Genomic DNA, 25,047 nt, shown 5'->3' on the forward strand with positions numbered 1-25,047 from the left:
ACTATGGAAACATGAGTAGAGGAGGGGGGGGGGGCGTGGATGCGCCGAAGGCGCATATATATATGTAATGTAAATGCAGCACGGACAAATACTAGTGTAAAACGTTGATAAGTAGATTTTGCTATCTGCCCATATTGTCCATATTTTTTTGTACAATTATTTTAAAATAGATATCGCGACCCATTCTACAAGCTTGACTTGACATTCCTTCCACATCATTGAAGTTTTTCTTAAATGACTAGATAAATAAATTCAACTTTTCAAGTCTTGCAGTAGATGGAACTCCAAAGTCCATATACACTTTGACTGTTTATTAGTGAATAACCCCTTAAACGGGTCATAAAAGAAAATACTTAATCCAACATATGGTTTGAACTTTGAAGTATAACATTTAGAAATATTATTCCATCAAATAAACGATTATTCTCAAGTCTTCTGATATATTTCAATAATAATAATAAAAGTTTTGTAATATATTTAAGTGAATGAGGACACTAATAAGCCAGATAAGTTGACATTAGAAAGTCAAACGTTTTAGATTGGAGATTATTTATTGTTTTCGGATAAGTGATTGGAGGTTAATTGCCATCCAACGTACTGCTGCTTATATAACCTTTAGTGTCAATCATTATATATAATTTATTCTTTAAAAAACAAGTGTTATAAGCAAAGAGTTGCAATTGAACATGTTCAAGAATTTATAGGAACTTTTTAGATTCGTACCTTTAAAATACTTTTCTCTACTGTAATAATATTACAATCTAATATAAGTTCTTGTTAAACTCAGGCTTCAAGATTGACTTTCAGGCAATATATATTACCAATCTACTATGAAAAAAAACAATATATTGTGCTAAAACAATGTAACCAAAATGTTGTTACAAAACTATTTTTAATTGAGAAGTTTCTACATACATTGTATATTTAGGTCTCTCTATCTTTAGGCCATAATCTATTATTTCGTCACTTTGAAAACGTACCCCATTTAATTAAACTAATCAAAAAATGACATAACAACCATACACTAATAAAAAAACCAAACCAAACTTCATTCCTTCCACGTACAATTGACTTCGTACAATTGATTTTGACTTTGACTTTCCGGAGCAAAAGCAGAGAATAAAAAAAACTAGAAAACAAATTATATGCTTTCCGATCATTCCGCTTGCCATCATCAACTTTTCAGCTCAATCTTCATTGCCAGCAAATTCAATCTTCAAATAACATTTTTCATGTCACCTTTTCATCCATAGTTTACAAACCATAAAACAAAAAGAGAAAAAAAAAAAAATTTTACGTACCATGTTTTCGATCCAAAAGACATGCAGTGGTTGCAAAGCGCATTTTCATCATCGTCCTCACCAAAGTCATCATCATCATCTTCTACAAAACAACAAACTTCATCTTCACCAACAAAACGAGACATAGCATTGATTTTCAAAAAAGCAACCCACCAACATCGTCGTCAACCAAGATTAACACGTGCAAAGAAACTTAGACATTTACGTGATATTGATGTAGGTAGATTACCATTAACAAACTTTTTACGTTTATCTGATAATAATAATAATAATAATTGTGCACCATCACCTAGTGAACTTGAGTATCCTTCATCAAGGTCATCACCTGCACAACCTCAACCTTTGCCTTTACCTGAATTATCTGTGTTTTTTCGAGATACTCCTTTGAATGCTTCGCCTTATTCGGGACGGTTTCCGTTGCCTTCTCCTAAAGAGGTGACTACTAATATTAGAGCGCCGTCTGAGGAGAGGGGGGAGGAGATTGGAGGCGATGCCGGGTCTTGTGTTGGAATTGGAAGGTATGGGTTTTTATATGTTGGAATTATTTTTTTAGATTATTGTCTTGTTAAATTTTGGGATTATAATAAGTAATAATTTGGGATTGTGTTGAACTTTGTTATACAAGGCCACAATGCCGGGTGTTTGAGAGATTTTTGTGTTCTAGGCTTCTAGCATAACGCGATTATTTTCTTAAGCTATAGAAATTGTAATAATAATTGGTATTGATATTTAGGCGTGATTGGATGTTATGTAGAGGCAGTTTTTCTCTGTAAAGAATACTTTTATCGTTCGCCGAGAAAACATTACCCTATGAATTATTGAGAATCAGCTATTTTAAAGTCAGCACTTAGCAGCATAGCTACAACCTAGAGGATTTGCTACTTCTTTTCTTCTGAAACATATTGCCAATTACCAAAGCAAGGATTCATGCATCTAGTTAATTGGGATCTTGATGCGATAGCATAAGTATTTGTGGCAGGTCAAAGTAGTATTAATAAATCTAAAACAAGTAGAACATAGAATCCCGCAATTCCTTCCATGTTTTAGTTGAACAAGAGATGGTTAGCAATTCTTCTTTGGCTTTACACATGAAATAGATTTAGCTTTGAGTATATAGGGAATAAATAAATTGTTGAGATTAAGGACCTAGAGGAGCAGTGTCAATTTTGTTATGCTCCTTTGTTATCTTTTGTGATAAATTTCAGTACATCCTGCCCATTGTGTTGGATTAATATTCTCTAGCTTCCATCATCTGGAACTTGTATTGTTTACATGTGTAACTCTTGCATTGAAGGAATTCCACTTACCAGACCATCAACAAGAATACAGAACAGGTTGACACATTGTCAAGAAAATCTCCAAGTGATCGTGGTAAGAAGGTGCATCGAGATCGAATTGGGTTCGGAAATGTTGAGAGCAGTTTCAGGATTAATGCTTCTGCTATGAGCGCTCCAGGAAGTGGCTTATCCAGTCCCACACTTAGCCCTCGAAGATCAAGTATTGGGGAATTTTCCCCTTCTCCTCATGGGGCTTATCGAGGATATGTTTGGTCTGCCCCAGAGATGGCAGCCACAGACATGTTTACAAGTCCACCTCCACAAAACTTGTTTGATAAACTGTGGTCTAGCCCTGATGGCCCTGTCTTGAATCCCAAAAATCCAAGGGGATCTCCCATGCATCCTAACATATCTCCAGAAAGCTCTACTTCACGGCATGAGAGTAATGGTCATGGCCTCACTCCCAAAAATCCAAGTGGATCACCCTTGCTTCCTAAGAATTCCCCAGAGAGCTCTGCTTCCCAGCATCAGAATAATGGCCCTAGCCTGAATCCCAAAAATTCAACTGGGTCTCCCATGCATCCTAAGATGCCTCCAGAGACCTTTGCTCCACGGCATGAGAGTAATGGTCCTAGCCTGAATCCCAAAAATTCAAGTGGATCTCCTTTGCATCCTAAGATGTCCCCTGATACCCGTGGTTCACGGCATGAGAGTAATGGTCCTAGTCTGAATCCCAAAAATTCAAGTGGATCTCCCATGCATCCTAAGATGTCTCCAGAGACCTGTGCTCGACGGCATGAGAGTACTGGTCCTAGCCTGAATCCCAAAAATTCAAGTGGATCTCATTTGCATACTAAGATGTCCCCTGAGACCTGTGCTTCACGGCATGAGAGTAATGGTCCTAGTCTGAATCCCAAAAATTCAAGTGGATCTCCCCTGCATCCTAAGATGTCTCCAGAGACTTGTGCTCGGCGGCATGAGAGTACAGGTCCTAGCCTGAATCCCAAAAATTCAAGTGGATCTCCTTTGCATACTAAGATGTCCCCTGAGACCTGTGCTTCACGGCATGAGAGTAATGGTCCTAGTCTGAATCCCAAAAATCCAAGTGGATCTCCCTTGCATCCTAAGATGTCTCCAGAAAGCTCTTCACTGCCCGAAAGTGAAGGTCAGGCCTCTGTTCACCCTTTACACCGTCCTCCAGGATCTTCTGTATCTTCTCAGACGGTGTTGGCACATCAAACTTTAATTAAAGCTGAGGTATCACCGATGATAAGTCAATGGAAAAAGGAAAACTTATTGGACGTGGTACTTTTTGGAAGTGTTTATGTTGCCACCAATCGGTAGTTATCAAATTTTTATTAATTTCTTTAAGGTTTATTTGTCTCTTCCACTGTGAAGACTAACCAGTGTTCTACCTACAGGGAAACTGGGGCTTTATGTGCAATGAAAGAAGTTGATTTGATTCCTGATGATCCTAATTCTGCCGAGTGTATACAGCAATTAGAGCAGGTTATTTGGCTGATCGCCTTACATTCTTTAATTTTATGTACAATGCTTTTATCTAAAAAAGGAAGAAATGAAAAATCAAAAAAAGAAAAACTCACAATGTATGTTAGGTACTAGATTATCTGTTGATTATTATACTTATTGCTAGGTGAGCTGTTCTGTTCTTACAATTTTTGAAATCTGTCTTTCATTCGCATTATGTTTGATCTGAGATAGCCTGAATGTCGATTATTTTATTTTCCTTCTTAGTAACTATTAGAAAGAAAAATAATCAGTTCTATTCTGATGATTGCTGGCTTGCACTCCAATACGTATAAGTATTGATTACAAAACCAAAACTATTGGCTACGTGGTGAAGCAGAAATCATGGAACTCGCCGTATTAGTTCTTTGGTATATGAAAAAAAAAATAATGTCAGTCGAAGTAAGATGTATCTAAAGTTAACAATGGGCTTATAGTGAGAAGATTGATCTGATTAACATTCCTATAATTCACTGTAGTAGCTTCTTCTTTGATGATCCCCCACCCACCCACACCTCCTCCTCCAATTTCCCTGTGTGAATATCGTGCAGAATATTGAGTTCTATGGGTTATGGACATCAAATATCCTTACCTATACTAATTAAGCCATGGTCAGGATATGTGGTGCCTATTCTCAAATGACTTGGTTGGCCTGTTTTTTCGATTGATAAAAGTTTACTTTGTGCAATTTAAGAACTACTGAATCTTTTCATTGTATCAGGAAATCAAAGTTCTAAGCCAGTTAAAGCATCCAAACATCGTGCAGTACTATGGCAGTGAAATAGTGAGTTTTACCTTGGTTGTCTACATATCCTGTTGATGCTCAGGTTTGACTGATGAAAGATAATTTTTGAGCTGAGTTTTAGTAACTACTGCTTTATCTTAAGCAGGTAGGTGATCGCTTCTACATATATTTGGAGTATGTTCATCCTGGATCAATAAATAAATATGTGCGCGACCATTGTGGCGCTATTACAGAATCTGTAGTTCGAAATTTCACACGTCATATTCTCAGTGGTTTGGCATACTTGCATAGCACAAAGACAATCCACAGGTGAAAAATCTTTTCTTGATATACTGTGAGAAGCCACTAGTTACAAAAAGACTAGAGTATTAGCAAGTCCTGTTCTGTTTGTGTCAAACTGCAGCTGGCTCTTTTGTCTAGAGTTAATAGCGATTTGGATTTTATTAATACGAGGGTATAGATTTAGCATTCTTGAGTAGTTCCACGAAAAGTTATATGACCAAAAAGTGAGATTTGATACGCCGTTGGGGTTTAATGTCACATTGGATAAGAAGCCCTCTTGCATCCTGGGGAAGGGGGTCTTGTTTATGTTTGTGGAGAAGATTTGGTCCTTTTTCTCATAGGAGTTTATCAGTTTCCCTATGTCATTTGTTTTGACTATCAGTATTGGTAATGATTATGCTAATCTGATGATCATCTTATTAGGGATATCAAAGGAGCAAATTTGCTTGTTGATGCATCTGGGGTTGTTAAGCTTGCTGACTTTGGAATGGCGAAACACGTGAGTTTAAAACACTTGGCTGTTCTACTAATGCCCCAATCACAATTTAGATAGCACTCAATGTTTGGATTCTTTTTTCTGTCCCATATCTTAAATTAGTCCAATTAAGGTTTGTTTGTTTGTAACTCCGACTACCTTATACCAGCATCTTATTCGAGTCTATCTGCACTGTCCTCTTTACTTGCAACTTCAGTTATGCCCTTCAATTGCGTCCATTTGACAGAATTATCATGCCATGTCTCACAGTGACCTAAATTGTTTGCCAGTATGAACCAACATTCCGTATTCCCAATTATTTAATTTGTCATATAAAAAATGTTTAAGGTTTTAGCTCACTATTTGAGGTTTTAGAAGAGAGTTTCTCCTATTGTAGTTCTGCTCTAGTCTTCTTTGCTAGTTAAACAGATTGCTTAAAATTCTTCCCAAACTTGGTAAACCCAGTCTTATGGGAAAAAACCCATCATTATGCAACTGATTTTTTTTGCAAAACTAAAGAATTATGAAAAAAAATGAGGAGTGCTTGCTTGACGTACCTATATAAATGTTTTCTCTGTTGATAATAAAAGCACAAATGTTCTGTAGCTCTGGCAAGTGTAGCGGTTCTATTTTCTTAATCTTGTCAACCACAACTTGTGAACTGTTACTTTACGTATTGAGCTTATTGCTTTCTTTGCATAAATTCCAAGCATTGTGCTATTTATTTGTGCATCCGTTAATGGCAGCCTTTGTACAGTTACATGTTTATGGGGATATGTTCATTGCATGTCTATTTCTCACCAAGTTTAAGTAATGAGTCATGTCCTTAGGACAAGATGTAAAAGATTTTTCTATAAGTATTGAATTTCAGATATTTCTGAGTCATTTGGTACTTCCACCTCTTAAAAATTTGGGAATCTGATTTCTGTTCAGCTTTCTGGACAAGCAGCTGAGCTTTCAATGAAGGGAAGTCCATACTGGATGGCTCCAGAGGTATCTCGTGTTCTTCCCCTCTAGTTGTTTGTGCTTCATTTATACATTATTGTGATTATTGCTTAATTTACACGGTTTAACTCAGTACATCATCCAGAGTTGGATCACTCTTCACCTCATTATTGTCTAGGACTCAATCCATATCTCAAGTGATTGACTTGTCATCGTGTCAACTGACACGGTGTTACTCAAGATGGACACTTTTGATTTTTTTTTACGTGCATGGAACTAACTTTGGTGTAGAATGTGGCCTTGGAGTGTCCTGCATTTAGCTTAATCTGGATAGTCCAGATACTGGAGGGTTCAGTCCCTGAGTCTGACATTTCATTTTTACACTGCTTTGACACCAATTCCTTTTATGCAGCTCATACATGCTGTGAATCAGAAAGATACAAATGGTGATTTTGCTTTTGCGGTTGACATTTGGAGTTTGGGTTGTACTATTATTGAAATTGTGAATGGGAAACCACCATGGAGTGAGCTTGAAGGGGTAAGCACATGAACTATATTATCATTCTTTACTCAGAGTGGAATCTAAACTCTAAGGGTTGTCCTGCAAACTCTATTATGGTTCCCAGACGCATTCTATTTCCTAGTATTTAATCTATATGAACAGGTGAAGGCTGTGATTAGTTCTTACTTTTATTTCAAAAAGTAGATTTTTGACAACAAAACAATTAGCATTTACTTTGTTCATTAACATTTAGCTCTACGCACACATGCTAACTGGAAATTTCCTCAACTTTGGCTATTTTAAACTCAACAAGAGTATGCCATTCAGTTTTCTAGTCTCAAAGCATTAACCATATGGTTCATTTTTGGATCACCATTCTTTTACGAAACTGTTTGTCGGAATCTTTTTTTTGTCATAATTTTGGTCGTAAGCACAATCTCACTCTTTCCACTGTTACTTCTCGTATACATCTTTGCTACTAGAAATAACTCTTTTTCACTGTATGTGCAGGCTGCAGCTATGTTCAAGGTTTGGAAAGAAACTCCTCCCATACCAGAAATATTATCACCTCCGGGCAAGGATTTCCTGCAATGTTGTTTTACAAGAAATCCTCCAGAGAGGCCATCAGCAAGCATGTTATTAGAGCATCCTTTTCTGAAAAACTCCCACCAGACAGATGTTCAGGCTTGCGCTCAGACATTTTATGCGATGAAACTGGGGGTAAGTTTTAACGTTAATTTGATTATCACCCATTTATATGCCACATAATGACAGTAGAATAACAATGATTATACCCAACATGTTACCTATACAGGATGCACCACATAGTCCAAGAGAGTGGAGTGCATATAAAGTTGATTCAATGCCAATCTCATCCAGAACACAGGCCACTAAAAGAAATATGTTTTTCAATGGGTAGGTTTTTACAATATACCTTATAGTCAAGAAAGAGAAACGATACCGTGAGATTGAAAAAATTCACACCTCATCACGAGATTGATCTTGTGAGATCTGGACTATTATAGAAATTGGACACAAAAACAATGGAAAAGAAGGACGAAAGATCGAGAATATGTAGTTTGTTTCTCAATTTGCACCAGATCCGGCTTCATGCAAGGTTATTGTTTTCTTTCCAGTGAAAGTGCTCAACAATCTCATCCTACAACTTGCGACTCTGCAGCACCTGCCTCCATTCTCCTCGTTCTACATACCCTTGAGGCCCTTCCCGGTTTATCTCCACGACATTCTAACCGTGCATGCACGAACTTCCAAGACGTCTTCAGAAGGTATCAACGATACACATGTGGGGCAGTAACGCTTGCACTCGTCCAAGCACTAACACAAAAAAGGGGCACGTACGTTATAAGGTGCAGTGGTATATGAGTTGAGGAGATTGAAGATGTGACTTGCACATACTTATTTCTGATATGAGTTAGCAAAATGAGAACGGGAACACAACAAAGTCTTCCATTGTTCCCTGGAAGAGAAAATATATCCGAAACCTGCATTAGTTGTATCCTGAGTGACACTGCTAAATCTGTAAAAAGGTTATTTTGAAAAGGCCTTTCTAGCATGACTTCTCTCGTGGAGGAAGGTTTGGAAATAGATAGATGCATAGGTTTTTTGTTTTATTTTTTTTAATTTAGTTTCAGAGGTTTTGTTCTCTCTCCATGCTTATTGGAGATTTGTATACATTTGTTAGAACACAAATGATGTAATCACACTGAACTGTACTATAAAAATGCTCTTTTCAGTTTTCATTATTATTTGTGGGAAATAATGAAAATGAAAATGAAAAATCTTCAATTCATTACAATGATATAGCTTATTACTCTGAGATTTCTGCATCGCCCAAGTGCCATCAGCAATCCACATGTCAATCCATCAGCATTCCACCTCACAACTTTCAAAACTTTGTTTGTACAAGACAATTCGGCAACAACTCCAATATAAGTCCAATGGAGTGTTATATGGGACACCTAAAAAATGGGTTGGGTTTTAGGAATTTGGTTTGTCCTCTACCAAACAGAACTGATAAAATATTGGTTTGGTTTCAAATTTATTCTCTGCTCAACCGATATAAATTTAAACTGATAAGATAACATTTTAATAATATTTATGATTAATTTTGAATATATTTATCAATTGTGTGGTTGAAATTAATTGATTTAATTTATAATTTAATTGATTTTATAATTTTCAGTTCAAATCGATTCGGTTTTGGTTTGCAATATATTTTATCAGTTCAGTTTCAGTTAAAATATAATATTATCGGTCCATTGAAAGTCCTATATATCTACCACGTTTGTAGTCCTATTTAGCAACTGCTAAAAATAAGTTTTTAGGAGAAGACGGACTACACAATTTCTACTGTCCACGGGTACTGTTCCTTTGATCACTACGAGTATGCGAACCGTGCTACGCATCGGTGTTTTTTCAAATTTTTAAACCTGTCGCTCTAACATTTATCTGATAGTATGATTTTTTGAATTCTAGTTATAATCTAAAAAATAATATAAAACATTAGGAGGGGTTGAATATAATTTGAGTGACATGAATGATGTTTTTTAAATTATTTTAAATAATATGAAGCTAAGTATAATTTCAATAAAGTGAGAGTTTTTGATAAATTATTTAAAAAGGAGAGAGCTGATTAGAATAATTAAGGGAGGTGGTTCTAAAATCATAAAATAGAGAGATTACAAATACACAGTTCGGTTGAGAAATTTTGCTCCTAAAGATCCGGCTATCATATAGTGTAGATATTCAATAGACGACAGAATTAATTTTTGTCCGTATGTTATTATTCACTTTTACTGTTCATCTATAGTGTTCGCTAAAAAAAAAAATCCATTGGAATGGTTTTTGATGCTATGGCGTGCCCATTCGACTTGCTCTTATCATTATTCTGAGATTTCATTCAGCATTGCCCAAGTGACGTGTCAATCCATCAGCCTTCCACCTCACTCCGTACAAGACAAGTCGACGTGGCCACGTATCTAGCTAAAACAATAAAACACGTGGGAGTCGAAACAGAATACAACGTGTTAAATTTTTGAAAGAAAGAAATAAGAACGTTTGTTTTTGAACACTTTGTCACCAACTTAATAATAAAAAGAAAAACTTTGGAGTTGATCGATGGGTTCGAGTTCAGGGAGTTGTGATTATTCATTTAAAATCTTGTTAATTGGAGATTCAGGAGTTGGGAAGAGTAGTTTACTTGTTACTTTCATTTCTAACTCGGTTCAACATCTTTCGCCTACTATTGGTAAGGTTTTTTTTTTTTTTTTTTTTAAATTTTTAGTTATACAACATATCAAGCCTCATTTTATTATTAGATTCATTTGTTAGTTACTGTTGCCACTGGAATTTCGATCTTTCAACTTGGAATGCTCTTCACCTCCAATTTCAACTAATTATTGATAATAGCTCAACACTCTCATTGTTCACTGCTAAAAATTGTGTTTACTGCTAATGATTGCTTAACAAAGTGATGGTCTGATGGACCAAAATATCACTTAACGTTTTCCTAGGAGTTGGTCATTAGTTGTGATTCCCGTCTTTCAATCTAAAGATTATAGGTTTCATTTTTGGTAGAATGGACTTCTATCTCTCATGTTAGATCACGTAATCATCTTCAGGTGTAGATTTTAAAATCAAGCAGCTCATAGTTGGTGGGAAGAGACTGAAGCTGACGATATGGGACACTGGTAATGATTCAACTAACCTTTCTTTATCATCTTCATAACTGCCTTTATAATGTAATTATTAAAAATAAAAACAGATCTAGACAGGCCTTTCACTGTACTAAATAACCTTTGTCCACTGCAATGCTTTTTGGTCTTTTTGTCTAGTAGGAAGGTAGACTTCATTTGCTCTTTACACCAGGGCACGTCAGTTTTGAAGATTTTGTTAATTTATCATCTTTAAAGCCATTTGGAAGGGAAGAAGGCAGAGCCATGGTAGATGGGGAGGAAAATACATACTGGTATGGAGCTTTGAATAAATCCAGACAGATGGAGAACTAAGAGTCTCCAAAGGAATTTAAGCAGATCATTTACTAAGATTTTATAATTAGCATAGTGGCATCGTTTGTTTTCTCCAAGGTTTATAGTTTTCCCTTTGACTTGGAATTCTGCACTGTAGTACTGTATTAGGCTGCCTGTTCGCCACAATCTATTCTGCTGGCATTCACTGTATTGATATCTTTGTCTTAATTTGTTGTGTTTAAGTTTATCAGTAACCAGTTCATTAGCTTATCACGTATATATTGCAGCTGGACAGGAGAGGTTCCGGACAGTGACAAGCTCTTACTATCGAGCTGCTCAAGGAATCATTCTCGGTATGTCAAATGGTGTATCAAATTTTCTCAGGCTTCATTGTGATATGTTTAAAACCACATGTTTCTTACATTGTGTCGCCTAACATTGTCAATTATTATAAAGTTGCATTTCTAGTTTCTTTTTTAGTTTTTTAGTGAGATGGCAAGTCCAAAAGAAGTGTATTTCATCTTGGCTTGAGTTCTAAGGATGGAGCAAGTTGCTCTTGGTGTAACATTCATATGTTAAGACATCTTGTAGTACACAGATTCATTTTTCCAACATATAATTTGTCCTTTCAAGATGGATTGCATGGATTGTGAAGACATTGGTGTTTCATCACTCATATGCTAGTGAATCCATTCTTGCATCGTCTAAAGTAACCTTTGATGTATCAGTATATCTTGACAAGGAATAGGTGGCCCCTAAATCTCAATGTCTTAAAAGGTCAGGTTTTAGGTATGAACTTAGCATGCATCACCTACATACTCCATGCATCCAAAGCAAATCTGGTTTCTAATGTTTGTTTCAGATTAACCGTGGTAATTCTACATAAGTTATTTACTGAATAAGAAAACCCGTAAAGGATTCTAAACTTGATACAGGTAACACAAATTATTCTGCCGTGGGAAAATCCAGATACTCCCCATTTAACAAAGACATGGACTGAGTCTTTATATTGTGGTTGCTCTGGAAGTATTATAATTCCAATCTTTGGGGTTATGTTCAGAATAAAATCTGTACAAAGCTATTTGCTTATTATGGCAAGTAATTTTAACATTGCCATTCACACGCGTGTGTTCCATTAGTATTGTACAAGAAGGCTGAATAAACTAATTATCCCATGTCCAAAAAGCGAAGGAAATACCATGACGGTATCTGACCAACAGAAAGAACGTTAAGACAACTTGACATATAAAGTACTGGTAAGTCGGAATGTCTTTCATGTTGTCCAATGATACTTACTGAATTTTATGGTTCATATTATGCATATAATATGACAATCTGATCAATGGAAGGGAAATTGAATAGGTGACTCACCTCCTCAATCTCCCAATCATTCACATTACATTTAAAATCAAGATTCCATGCTTTACTCTCCATACCCATGTCTAATAGGAACAGATCCACATCATAATCTTTATGATTGCGTTTGTTCAGACTTATATCAGTGATGACTGTATCTTTCGTGTTTCCAGTCTGTTGTGACTCCATCTTTTTCCCTTACTAAGGGAGTTAGTGGTGGGTTTTCCTTGTGCTTTGGATGGAACTGAACTAAGTGTAACTTCTCTGTGTAGTTTATGATGTGACACGGCGAGAAAGCTTTACAAATTTAGCAGATGTATGGGCTAAAGAAGTAGAGCTCTACTCCACAAATCAGGATTGTATCAAGATGCTGGTTGGGAATAAAGTTGATAGGGTGTGTTCTCTGATCCCGACTTTCTATCCTTGATCGGATTTTTAATATAAAAATTCTCCACTTTTCTGTGTGGAATTATTCTAGAAAATATTTTCAGTCAACTTTTCTGTTCTATCCTTTTTTAACAACTGAAGAAACACTTTCAAGAAACGGAAGGTCGACTTGCTTGATTGTTGATAAATAAAAGAAGAATGTGCACTTATTATGAATATAATATTTATTTCTATGGAAAATTTAGTGACCCGGCGTTACAGATATATATGTAGTGAAGGATTCAGTGTCATGTGTTTGGCCATGTGACATTGACACTTCTTAAGGATTAAACAATTTACAGAAGATATTCAAGAACCCTAAAGGCTCCTTTTTAATTTTTAATATCTCATAAACTCTTAAACATCAACTCTGATTGTAAATCTAATTACCTATGTTACATGGGCACACCGTATTTCAAAAATATTCACATGGGCACGCCGTATTTCAAAAATATTTCATGTCGGATAGGTATCCACGTGTCTGTGTCGGACACACACGAACACATATTGTATGTGATTTACCTCAACTTTTTATTTTTCCCCGTGTTAGACACTTCGTATCCATGCAGGATATGGGCACACGTATCCGTGTCAATGTAACTTAGCTAATTACAAGCTCTATTTATAAATAGTTTTTTTTTTTTTCTTGCTAATCAAGAAAATTATTAATATGCCCATATAAGAAAATAACTAAAATAAAACAAGGGGGCCTATTGCATGCATCCATTGGCTTGACCAAGACTTGACTATGATGTTCACATCACATCTTATTTGTGTCAGACACGTTGACATGACACACTGACGATTTTAGATTAGAAAAAAAAGGACGTGGAAGACAAAGGAAGTGCAAACAAGAAGAGAGATATTTAGTAGACGTCTGAAGAAGAACATCAAAGAAGAGAAATATTATGATCATGGGTATTACCACACCCTATGATAGGAAAATCTTGTTTAATTAAATTGCCTTGGGGTTATTTCGAAAATAGCTATGATAAGGTAGTCTTGAAAACAAAATAAATCCCCCGTTCAGATTCTATTAATAGGAGCTTGGTCAGCTATTTTGAACAGAGTATTACCACAGTGGTTTGACTGTATTAAGTGCTGTCAAAATGTCGTGATGAACATTTCGTACCGACTCATGTCGCAAAACCGACACATGTTGCCATGTCAATGTCGCATAGGAGTGTGGTAATCTTGAGAGATGCTTGAACATATTCTTCAACTTTTTTGTTTTTTAACATTTATATGCGAGATGGGCGATCACTTGTTTTCCTCAACATATTCAGGAATGCTTCCATCCTTTCACCCTTTCACCTTTACATAGTTTCGATTAAGAATGTTTAATGATACTATTGAAGTTCAAAGTGTTAAATATTTGTGTTATTGCCCTACCACATACTTTCTTTCTGTTACTGTGCTGATTGAATAGTTCCTGCATTTTTTTTGTTCAAAGATTTTCTTCATCACTTTGCAAATGTGAATTTTCTTTGACGCAATTCCATGTTTGATTAAAAAAACTTTTCCAGGGAATGTGGTTAACTTAAATGTAAAACGATTCAGTTTGAGATTTGGTGCACTTTGAAATCTGTCTGTCGGGAATACTCTTCTTTTCTGTTTGCCTTCAATTTTTGTTTACCGACCTTTTTCATGTTGGATGTCCTGTGTCGTACTGATGGAGCTTTCTAGAGTTTGTTGAGGATTAAATGGAAAGGGAAGATTTTTTAACTGTATTTCCTCTATAGCAAGACTTACAGGATCAAGGGTTCATAATGTTTAGAGAAGAGTTGTATAGTTTAAGTCATGGTTTATTATAGTGATTTGCCTTTTTATCATGAGTTGCTCCACCCTGATTTCAGCCATGTGCGCAAACCAAAGCGACAGGAAGTGTCTATGACTCTGTAGTATGTGACGCTTCCTTGTTCACTCGCTTTTATTGTTTTTGAGTGAACCATTCAAGCCGTATGCTGTTGAACAGATTCTGCAAGTGTAGTTCATATCTGCTCAAACAGTGGAATGTAGAGATAGCTGCTTTCAGATTGTAACATTAGAAACAAAGGTTCAAACTTTTCAGGGACAAAAAGGCAGTAGAACTACCCTCAACGGTTGCATATGTCGCATCTAAGGCATTCTAGTACTTTTTTCCTCCTCAAGCCTCTCTTGCATGACTCGCAAGTTATATCAGATAAAAAATGATTCTTCTCTATAGAGCTAAATGTATACATCCGAAGAATTTGGGATGTATACACGAAATAGAACTAAATGTAGTCATGGTAGAGAAGATTAATAGATTTGGAACTTTAAGTCAAGCATTTTGGTGCTTCCATTCCCCCGTTCTTTCTCATTTCCCACTATCCTCTGGTTATTTTCATTGAACTAATCACTTGCACACAAAAAGCCTATTCCTTCAGAATGTGAATCCTCATTTGAAAATTCTGAATATGTTTATATATTTTTTAGGCCACTGTATCAATTGAAATAGAGCAACTTGATGTGAGATAATCGCATTTCACTATTACTTTTAGACTGATGAACACTTCCTGTTCTAATTTTGTATGTTTCATTTGTGTTTTTCTGATCTGTACTTGTTTCCAGAAGTTTTTCATGCATCTCCTAACCTATAGAAACTTCTAAGGGTTTGAAACGTAACATGCAGGCTACTGCTTTCATTTAAAGCTAGTCTCTTGTGCTAGTCATCAAACTGATTTAGAGCAAGTAGAGTATATTGTGTTTTGGGTAGGACTTACTTTTGAAAAGGCAAGCGTTGTTTTCTTATTAGCATATTATTGGATTTTTTTCCTTCCTTTTTCCTCACCTATCCTGGTACAGTATGATGATTTGCCTTTTCCAGCTGTAGTAAATCCAATCTACTCAATCAAATCATATGCCCATTTGCATGAAGAATCTGAGACCTTCGATTCCTTGCAATTTTGTCCTCTCAGATATTTTTTCCCTTGCTTTAGTTATTCTGTTATGCTTATTTCAAGAATTGTTTCATGAGTAATACGTAAGTTATCCACCATGCTTTTATCTTCTACACATGTTTATAGTGTATGTACTAGGCGCTTACTGCTTATTCAATCAAAATGTTGGTGTCAGGATATTGAAAGGGAAGTGACCAGAGAAGAGGGGATTGCTCTTGCACAAGAACATAAGTGTATATTTATCGAATGTAGTGCCAAAACTCAACAGAATGTGCAGCAATGCTTTGAGGAGCTTGCTTTGAAGGTACACTTGTTGAAAACACCTGAATTATTGTCAGTTTCAATTTTACATTATAGTTTTGTGCTTCGTATTTTAATCGGACTCCATAGTCTAAGAGTCAATCTCCAACTGGGTAGTTTGGGTCTGTTTTCTTTTCATTTTTTAAACTCAAATCTGATGCCATACTCAACGATAGTTATATTGCTCGCACAAAGTAAGTTCCTTCCATTTCTGTTGGTGCATGAACTGCACACATAGTCTGTATAGTAGTGCCAGTAAAAGCTATGTAGTTTGCTTTCTATTACAAAATAAATTTGAAGACTGCATCGACATATGCTTTTGCTAGTAATTCACATAGACGAATACTATATTGAAGTGTATGCATGATGTTTGCTTAGTCGGGTAATTATATCTTGGTAGTTGTGTTTCATACTTTCATCCATGTATAATTATCATGTGTGATTGACCTAGTACATCCCCTTTCTGGACATTCACTTTATTTTTTATTATAATTAGACAAAAATGATTACTTCCAAATGCCATGCTGATATTTCTTTATTTGATCACTTTGGAGTATATTCAGCATTTATTAAATCGGTGTGGAATGTTGCTACACTGAAAAAGAAGACCTACAATTGGGTTTAAAAAAAATTAATAGTCTTTGCACTGAAGTTCTACTGGTCACTATTCTGATATAGTAAGACCGCTGATGTAACATTCTGTAACAATGCATATGCATAAAATGCGACCACCCCCCTTCCCCTTCCATCTGCCAATATTGCTTTAATTTCATCTTGCGGTTCAGTGACCATTCCAAATATATATGTATTTTCTTCGTAAACCTTTTTTTAAAAAGTTATTCATAAGCAGCTTTAATATTTTACAGATACTGGAGGTTCCTAGTCTATTGGAAGAAGGATCTACCGTTGTGAAGAGGAACAGTTTGAAACAGAAACAAGTACATAAGGCGCCTAGCGGTGGTTGTTGCTCATAATTGCTGTAACACAGGCCCAATAGAGCCATGCATATACAGAATTGAAGGCCCGACACAGTAAGCAATGCTTAAGCAATGATGATGAGGAAAGTGAGGTCCTTGAGATTTGATTGGAAGACTTCAAGTCTTCAACACTCTCCATATCACATGTAAATGGTTTATTCCCACTTTCTTGTTTTTGTCGTTTCTCTGTGAAAGTTGGGGTTCATAGAACACCAGCGCAGTTGTGTAAATTCTTCTTCTTTTTCCTTTTTCTCATTTTGTTGAGTTTTGTTGCTGCTGATGTATTACTATTGGTTAGTGGAGCAACGAAAGCAAAAACAAAAATGTATGAAAATGGTTTTGTGATCAAATTGGCGTGCTTAATTTTTTGTTACTTTCTTGAAAAGAAATTGTTTCTCTCTGTTATTCGGCACTTTTTGATACATCATTCCAGGTGTGGTGGGTGAGTAGGTCTAATTGGCATGAGTTTTAAATCAGAAAATTCAAACCGCCAAGACTCTTGGAAATGTAGTTTAGTAGCATCAGTGCTTATGAATTTGATGGAACTATTAAGGCATGTAGGGACTAAGGGTATTATCCAAAACTTATGCGTATTTAAGGTCTGGCGTGTAGCCCTATAATGGAGTATGCTAATTCGAAGGAGTTATGAAGGCTTAATTGTCAGGGTGGGCTTGCGTTATTCTTTGGTCTTGAAGAATGCAAAAACCTTTGTCAAGGGCACAAGGCTAGACAGAGTTGATCAGTGCTCACAAACCACAGTACATGTATTGACCCATTTTTATTAATTAATCCTCGCAACCTCTTTGACGCATTCATAGTTCAAAATACAGTGAAGGTCTGAAAGAAACAAAAGGCGAACTACGTCGATACCAACAATATGTAAATTTTAGAGAGAATAGTGAATATATAATATAAGACGAGAAACAAAAAACACTAATGTTAAGGATCATATTTGCGTAGCTGCATGGATGATGATTGATGAGTCATTGCAGATCATATTCTATAGTTAAGCTTTATCAAGAACATCCCATCAGGTTTTTCTGATCAGTCTTGAAAGAACAGATCACATGACTGAACTAGGAGGAATAACAACTCAGAACACAGATTTTTATGAAAACTCCGTGTATCAGTAAGTGAATGAGTATTATGACATGTAATACTCCAAATTTCTAGAAATTTTAAATTAGAGAATTATCCAAGATATAATTATCTCAATAGTCACTATATTCAATCATTTGAAAATCCAGAATTAAATGAAACCTAATAACATATTATCAACTACGATATTAAAATCTGAGATCAAATTTAAAACCAAAAGGGACAATCTTTCAATCACATTATTAAACTACAAATAAACTAACCAACTCTATTACATCTGTCTCAAAACAAAACCATATACTTCAGAAAAACTTAAACTAGAAGACTCTAAGAGCAAATCCAAATCACGTGTCATCATCCACTGCACTCCACCATCTATGTTTCCAAGAACACACCCACGTTGCAAAACTAAAGCAAAAATGGATCAGCAAATTGAATTTACTTGTATGAGTAAGACTAAAAATATAAAATAATATAGCAGTATGTTCAATCTTTCAAATAAAAAAATATACTATTACAATCATTTCAACTTAAAAGACAATTTAGTTTCGTATTCTTAAAACGGCATGCAGGTTCTTCCCAAATAAGATTTCAACCCCCAATATACATTTCCAAGAAATCTCATATAAACAGTATTCATCAATCTCATTTTCCAAAATAACTCACAATATAATTACCACTTACATTCTACTTATTACATACATATATGATAATTTATTTAAATATGAATTTGATACACTTTACCTTTAAGCCAGCACGTCGTCTTAGGGTAGGACAACGTCTTTGCATAAAAAGTTAATAAGTCCTACCGTCCTGCAAAACAAAGTTTGATTTCCCAAATGTAATCATTTATAGTATACATCTATTTCACTCTCACTGCAACCATTATGGGTATATAATCTGGCATAATATATCACAAATATTAACATTTATGTCACACCACCATATCCATTATATCATAATATATCACCAATATTAACTAACATTCATATTACATCAACATATCTATCATATCATAATATATCATCAATATTAACTAACATTTATATCACACCACCATATCTAATTATCCATCATATCACGCTAACCATTTTCACATTCTTTCGTAAGAAATTATATGCATCATATCATAATATATTACCAATCATACCCAACAACTTGCTCATACTTAAAGCCAATATTTTTCTTAAAAACCACTCGTCTACTTATGAGAATGAGGAAAATATCACAACCAAAGAGTACATTAATCCCTTATGAGTATCAACACACACAAACCATGTATATATTTCTCATAAGAAATCATGTACATCATAATACATAAATATTCATATGCAATAACTCAGTTACACGTAAAATAAATGTTTAACTTTGTTTATTAATTATCTCGTTGACTCATTTATTAAAAGACATAGCCCAATCTTTAATTCCTACTCCACGATTTGCACTTCACATATTTGCCAAATTACACATATTCGTGTGCTTCACTCACACCGAGTACCACTACAAGACATATGTCCCAAGCGGGGATATTGCCTCCAGAAAACATATTTTCATCTTGTAAACTCGTAACTTGTGAGTCACAGCCATCTCTGGGCTTTCCATATACATACACAAAGCCTCTTTTGTGCACAACAAAATATCAGGTTATTTATGGCACATTCAATGAATACCTTGGGTCATTCCCGCCACATTCAAGGAATACCCATCATAACACTAACAGGTCATTCATGACATATTCAATGAATACCTTGGGTCATTCCCACCACATTCAAGAAATACCCATCATAACACTAACAGGTCATTCATGACACATTCAATGAATACTTTAGGTTATTCCTGCCACATTCAAGGAATCCAGACCTACATTCCCGTACACTCAAGGAATACAGCCCACCCGCAAGCCGAATGCCTTAGTTCCTTTCTAAAGCGGCTTTTCACATGACATCATTAGTCATAAACATTTTCTTTCATTTCTTTTCATCAAAGAGGCGTGGAGAGATCTAAATATGTGGGCGACACATTAAATTTTCACCGAACACTTTTACACCAGATTTTAACACTCAAGAGTTTTCATTTATTATAATATTTTCATTACAAAACAAACATCGTCTCAAACAATAGAATCATTACTAAAGATTCCAAACACAATAACTAACCAACTTACCTTATTATCAATTGTATAAATCATAGATATAAAAAGGTTCAATCAGGAATAACACATTAGTTAAATGTCTCGCGAATACATCTTAAACAATTACTATCACGTACACAATTAAGTACCAACATTGTACACATATAGTTATCACAATAACTAATAACTAACATATAATACATAATATAGTGGCTGCACTTTTGCTCAAAGCTGCCTACGTATCCAAATCTTTCAAGATTGGAATCAAGCCTCCGTAGTTCTTATCAGCCACATAGTCAAAGTCAAAGAACAATAAGAATTCATGCTTTAAGGTTGCACACTTCATTTCCCTTTCATTCCTTATATATATATATACATATTAAACACAAACTTTAATATAACATGTCACGTGATATAACATAAATATATACTAACATTTAGTGTATATGCAACAATTGTACTTGGAATATAATACAAATGTGAAATTAAGCAATCAAGGTTCAAGGCACTCGTATGTCTAAGTATCATATATCATAAAATAATTATAGTAAGAATGTACTTTCACCTATTAATTAATACACGTACCGCTTATGTACAAATATAGTCTTAGCCTAAAGCCCAACACACTAATAGCCCTAGACTTATCCTAATAGACCTAATCCTAGCAAATAGTAAAAAGTCAAACTTAGTCAACTAGTCAAAGTCAACCCTGGTCAACTAGTCAAAGTGTTGACTGGTCAACAGCAGTCAACCTGCCAATGGTCAACATCAGTCAACCAATCCTAAACTCATCTAACCAAAACCCAAAGACTAAGGCCCAAAAGTCTTTAGCCTTTCTCAAGCCCAACTAAAAACTTAAGCACATATGTGAATATCTAAAAAAACACTCAAATCCACAAGTCTGATTTTGGCCCAAGCCCAACTTAACCAAAACTTAAGCCCAAAAGTCTTATAACTTAAAAACAAAGTCAAGCCCACAAGTTCTATTTCGGCCCAAGCCCAACAAAAACTAGAAACAGTCTTCACCTCCACTGAATTCGATCTTGACGCCATATTTGCCCTTCAAAGCTTCAATAGTACCCAAACCACAAAACTCACCAAAAACCCAACCAAATGACATAATCCACAACCCATATGATCATTCAAACAATTCAACAGTCCAACAAAACCTCTACACTCAATATATCAACCATTAACAATTTAGAACCATTCGAATGAAAAAAAAAAAATTAGTAGATAAACCATACAAATTAAATAAATATTCGACAGTATGAACAACAGTATGTATTCTAAATTTGGCCGCATATAGAATGAGCACAGAATGAGCAGAAGAATAAATGAGCAGAAAAACTTATATCTTTGTCAGTAAACTTAAAAACAGACGTAAGAATGTATGTTCAGTGAAAGATGTATTATCTACTCACTGGTTATACGCTCTATCAGTATCTCCAGCAAGAAGCCTCCCTTTTCCTCTTCCAGTAAAACTTTTTTTTTTCCCTCTGTGTAAAACTCTCTCTATGTGTTAAAACTCTCTGTGTAAACTAGTCTACGTGTTTCCCATTTTTTTGAAAACCCCCTAAAATAGGGAATGGGGTTTATCCTCTTTACCCTATCTCTTTCAAATCTTTATCATTTTTTTTTATATATTTTTATTTTTATCTATTATTATTATTATTATTATTATTATTATTGTACTAGGAGAATATAATAAAACTAGAAATTAACCCATGGCTACGCCACTCGAGTCATAACATTATTCATTTTTTTTTTATTAATTAAATTAAAAGCTGCAAAAGAAACACAAAAATCTAATAACTATTATTTACAAAATTAATATTGATTGCTTATGGAGGGTGTATGCTACTTAGATTGTTTTGGATTAGGATGACCTTTGTTATATAAATATATGCATCAAATTCATTCATTTATCAGAAAATTTAAGAAGTCATTATCCTATCAATTAAATATTGTATTTTTTTTTATCTAAATATATCCAAAAAACAAATTCCTCTATCTAGCAAAATGCTACGACATAATAACCAGTCAATATTTCACACTCATTGTTAGCTGATCTAGATTCAAATCCTCACATAGAATGAAGGGTTCCTTATTTTCTAACCATATGTATAAAAAGAAAGTTACGAAATACACCTTCTCTCAAACTAAAGCAGGACTTCAGGATACACGATATTAGTGATAGGGTTATATACTAAAATCATTACTTTTGTAATAACTCTAATTCTTTATATTTTGAATGAGAATCATATGGGCAAATGTTATGCATATTATATATGTTATTAGTTATATACATGTGTCTAATACTTTATATTGTAGATGATATGGTGTGTGTTGACACACAGAAGATCATATCATCAGTATCTTATAAAGTATAAGCAAACGTTTATAACCTAGATGGATTTGGACAAACCATTGGTACGGTTGTAGTATAATCTGGTATTAGTCTATCTTGACTATAGGATTACACTAGTACACTTTGTGTGTATTGAACAAGACCAAGTGAGGTTGTTTCTCTTTATAATGACTATATAAGAGAACAAACGCCTCTGTTATTATGGATGCTTGTCCTCTTAATCCGGATATAATAACGGGCACTTACGTGCATTATACATTGCTTTAAATCATCAATGAGTGAGATTCATTTGTGAATCAACAAACTCGATGGATTGGGTAATGACATTGTATGTAAGGTGTGCTGTTGATTATAAAAGAAATCTATGTCCCGCAAGAAGTCGGGCTGATGATGTTCCCTTGAGGAGCTCATAAGGATTGTCATGTAAACCCTACAGGTGGATTTGATCCGACATGACAATGAGGTTGAGTGGTACTACTCAAGGACATAAGATGTTGATTAATGTAGTTGTCAGTAACTAGACTTAATCAACGGGCATTCGATATCTTAAACACGGGGAGATCAACGAGCATATAATATGGAGCCCATAAACACTGACACGTAATTTGGGATTAGGGCGGTAGTGCAACAATGACCTTTAGTGGAATAAGCCATTTGTTGACGGACTTGGGCTGTGTGTTCTAGGCAAACATGGGAAGCCCAAGCCCGTCAGGAGGCCCAACCCTAATTTCTCCTCATGGTCCCTGTTGTAGCCTATATAAAGGAAATCTCTTTCTCTGGCCGTTTTCTACACAAGAAAAATCAAGGTTTTTCTCAAGAAAAATAGATCCAGAAATTGGATCCAATTTTGTGAGTGAGAGAGGCTAAGAGAGAAAGAAGAGGTTGGAAGATCGTTGCCCACACAACGTCTACTCTGTGCATATGAATACAACAGAAGATCAAGGGGTTGATTTCGGATTTCATAAAGCTTGGATTCTCAGAGATATCTTAGCTGATCTACAGGTATGTTTTCCAATCCAAAATCGTGAGAACTATTAATTCCGCTGCGCGTGGTTTTCACGGTTTGTAGAAATTTACATTCTGAAATAACGGTTCCTACAATTAGTTGTGTGGTTTGAAGAATCAGGAGGGAGGATGACACTGATTCATTTTGAAGAAGTGCATCTTGATAATGCCACATATAATTGACCATGGCTAAACACCTGGTTTCGCAAATCAATACCAACATACTTAACAAACTGCCCCTGTGATCTGTTTATCGGCATTGCAAACGACAATCAAATAAAAATTGTCGTCTGGTAATTTGAAATGGTATTTCATTGGTCGAAGGCGTTAATGATATTCTCGGGATAAAGCGTACATTCCCTACGTTTTCTCCAGTTAAGATTAGAACTTGCACCACATGTGGCTTTGTGCACACAATCATCAGGCGCGTGCCGTTACAAAGTCCATCTGTTGGCGTTATATTTCTCAGCAACATTATTGGGCATCCCTTCTTGGGAGTAAGCTTGAATGGAGGCAACCCAGAAGGATCGAGTGAGTTCAAGTACTCTGTCGGATAGCTATTTGCATTACCACTATCAACAACACTGACAGCGCCTAACTTGTCAGCACCTAAGCAAACAATTTCTTCCCCAGGAAACATATCTAGTGCAGGAGCATTTATAGTGCTAACGTCATCGTTGCGTGCTGAAAGGATAGTCCGCTCGGTCAAATAATTTGGGTCAGCTTCATACTGCTCACTTAGATCGGGATATACATTATTTAGAAAGTCATGAAGATTGCTACAATTTTGAATCTCTGGCGGCAATTGAACACTTTCTTTTGGTTTCATTCCAACCTGAAAATTTCAAATGAGAGCATATGAGATGATTGATTGTGTATAATTTAAAATGGTCAGCAAAAATCATTATTTTTTTCAAGAAATTAAGTAATACCTCCATCAAAAAATTGGAGAACAACACGTTCTCTGGCAAGTCACTGTCTAATCTCATATTTTGCACCAAAGATAAAACATTGACGTGTTTCTAGAGCAAAGACCTTCTCAGTGATGCACCTATAATATCTACACGTTCACCTTGTGGTACAACTGGCAGAATTTGTTCGAAGTCACCGCCTAGAACACCCCCCAGTGATTCCACCAAATGGTCTTTCATTGTTACAAACATCCCGGAGTGAACGGTCAACTGCTTCAATACAAAACCTATGCTACATCGAGACTTCATCCCAAATTATCAGTTTTGTTTCTTTAAACAGACCTGCTTAAAGCGAATCCTTTTTGAAGCCGCACATAGAGTTCTCCAACACATCAAAAGGAATAGAAAAAGTTGAATGAGCTGTTCTACCACCATCTAATAAAAGCGACGCAATACCAGATGAGGTAACTGCAATCACAATATGCCCTAGATGACGACATTTAGCTGC

The 25,047-nt window shown here is 35.4% G+C and overlaps 2 protein-coding genes across 4 annotated transcripts; both read left to right on the top strand.

The window, feature by feature from the left end:
* The first annotated feature begins 1,167 nt into the window (after positions 1–1,167).
* Positions 1,168–8,826, top strand: LOC147487336 (uncharacterized). Of its 3 annotated transcripts, none has more exons than XM_086573343.1 (11): positions 1,168–1,819; positions 2,596–3,918; positions 4,000–4,087; positions 4,827–4,889; positions 4,996–5,159; positions 5,556–5,631; positions 6,541–6,600; positions 6,965–7,090; positions 7,565–7,774; positions 7,869–7,969; positions 8,155–8,826. In XM_086573343.1, the coding sequence occupies exons 1-11, from the start codon at positions 1,323–1,325 to the stop codon at positions 8,435–8,437; spliced, it is 2,991 nt and encodes a 996-aa protein (XP_086429469.1). In that variant the 5' UTR covers positions 1,168–1,322; the 3' UTR covers positions 8,438–8,826. The 3 variants fall into 3 exon arrangements, with proteins under 3 accessions (XP_086429469.1, XP_086429470.1, XP_086429471.1); XM_086573344.1 differs by having other exon boundaries at positions 8,191–8,826; XM_086573345.1 differs by lacking the exon at positions 7,869–7,969 and having other exon boundaries at positions 8,191–8,330.
* A 1,264-nt stretch (positions 8,827–10,090) lies between these two features.
* Positions 10,091–17,412, top strand: LOC147487337 (ras-related protein RABC2a-like). Its single transcript, XM_086571826.1, has 6 exons — positions 10,091–10,322; positions 10,696–10,764; positions 11,331–11,396; positions 12,672–12,793; positions 15,922–16,050; positions 16,913–17,412. The coding sequence occupies exons 1-6, from the start codon at positions 10,193–10,195 to the stop codon at positions 17,018–17,020; spliced, it is 624 nt and encodes a 207-aa protein (XP_086427952.1). The 5' UTR covers positions 10,091–10,192; the 3' UTR covers positions 17,021–17,412.
* The last annotated feature ends 7,635 nt before the right edge of the window (positions 17,413–25,047 follow it).

This window comes from Coptis chinensis, chromosome 7 (assembly GCF_015680905.1).
Source record: "Coptis chinensis isolate HL-2020 chromosome 7, ASM1568090v1, whole genome shotgun sequence".
Taxonomy (NCBI): Eukaryota; Viridiplantae; Streptophyta; class Magnoliopsida; order Ranunculales; family Ranunculaceae; genus Coptis; species Coptis chinensis.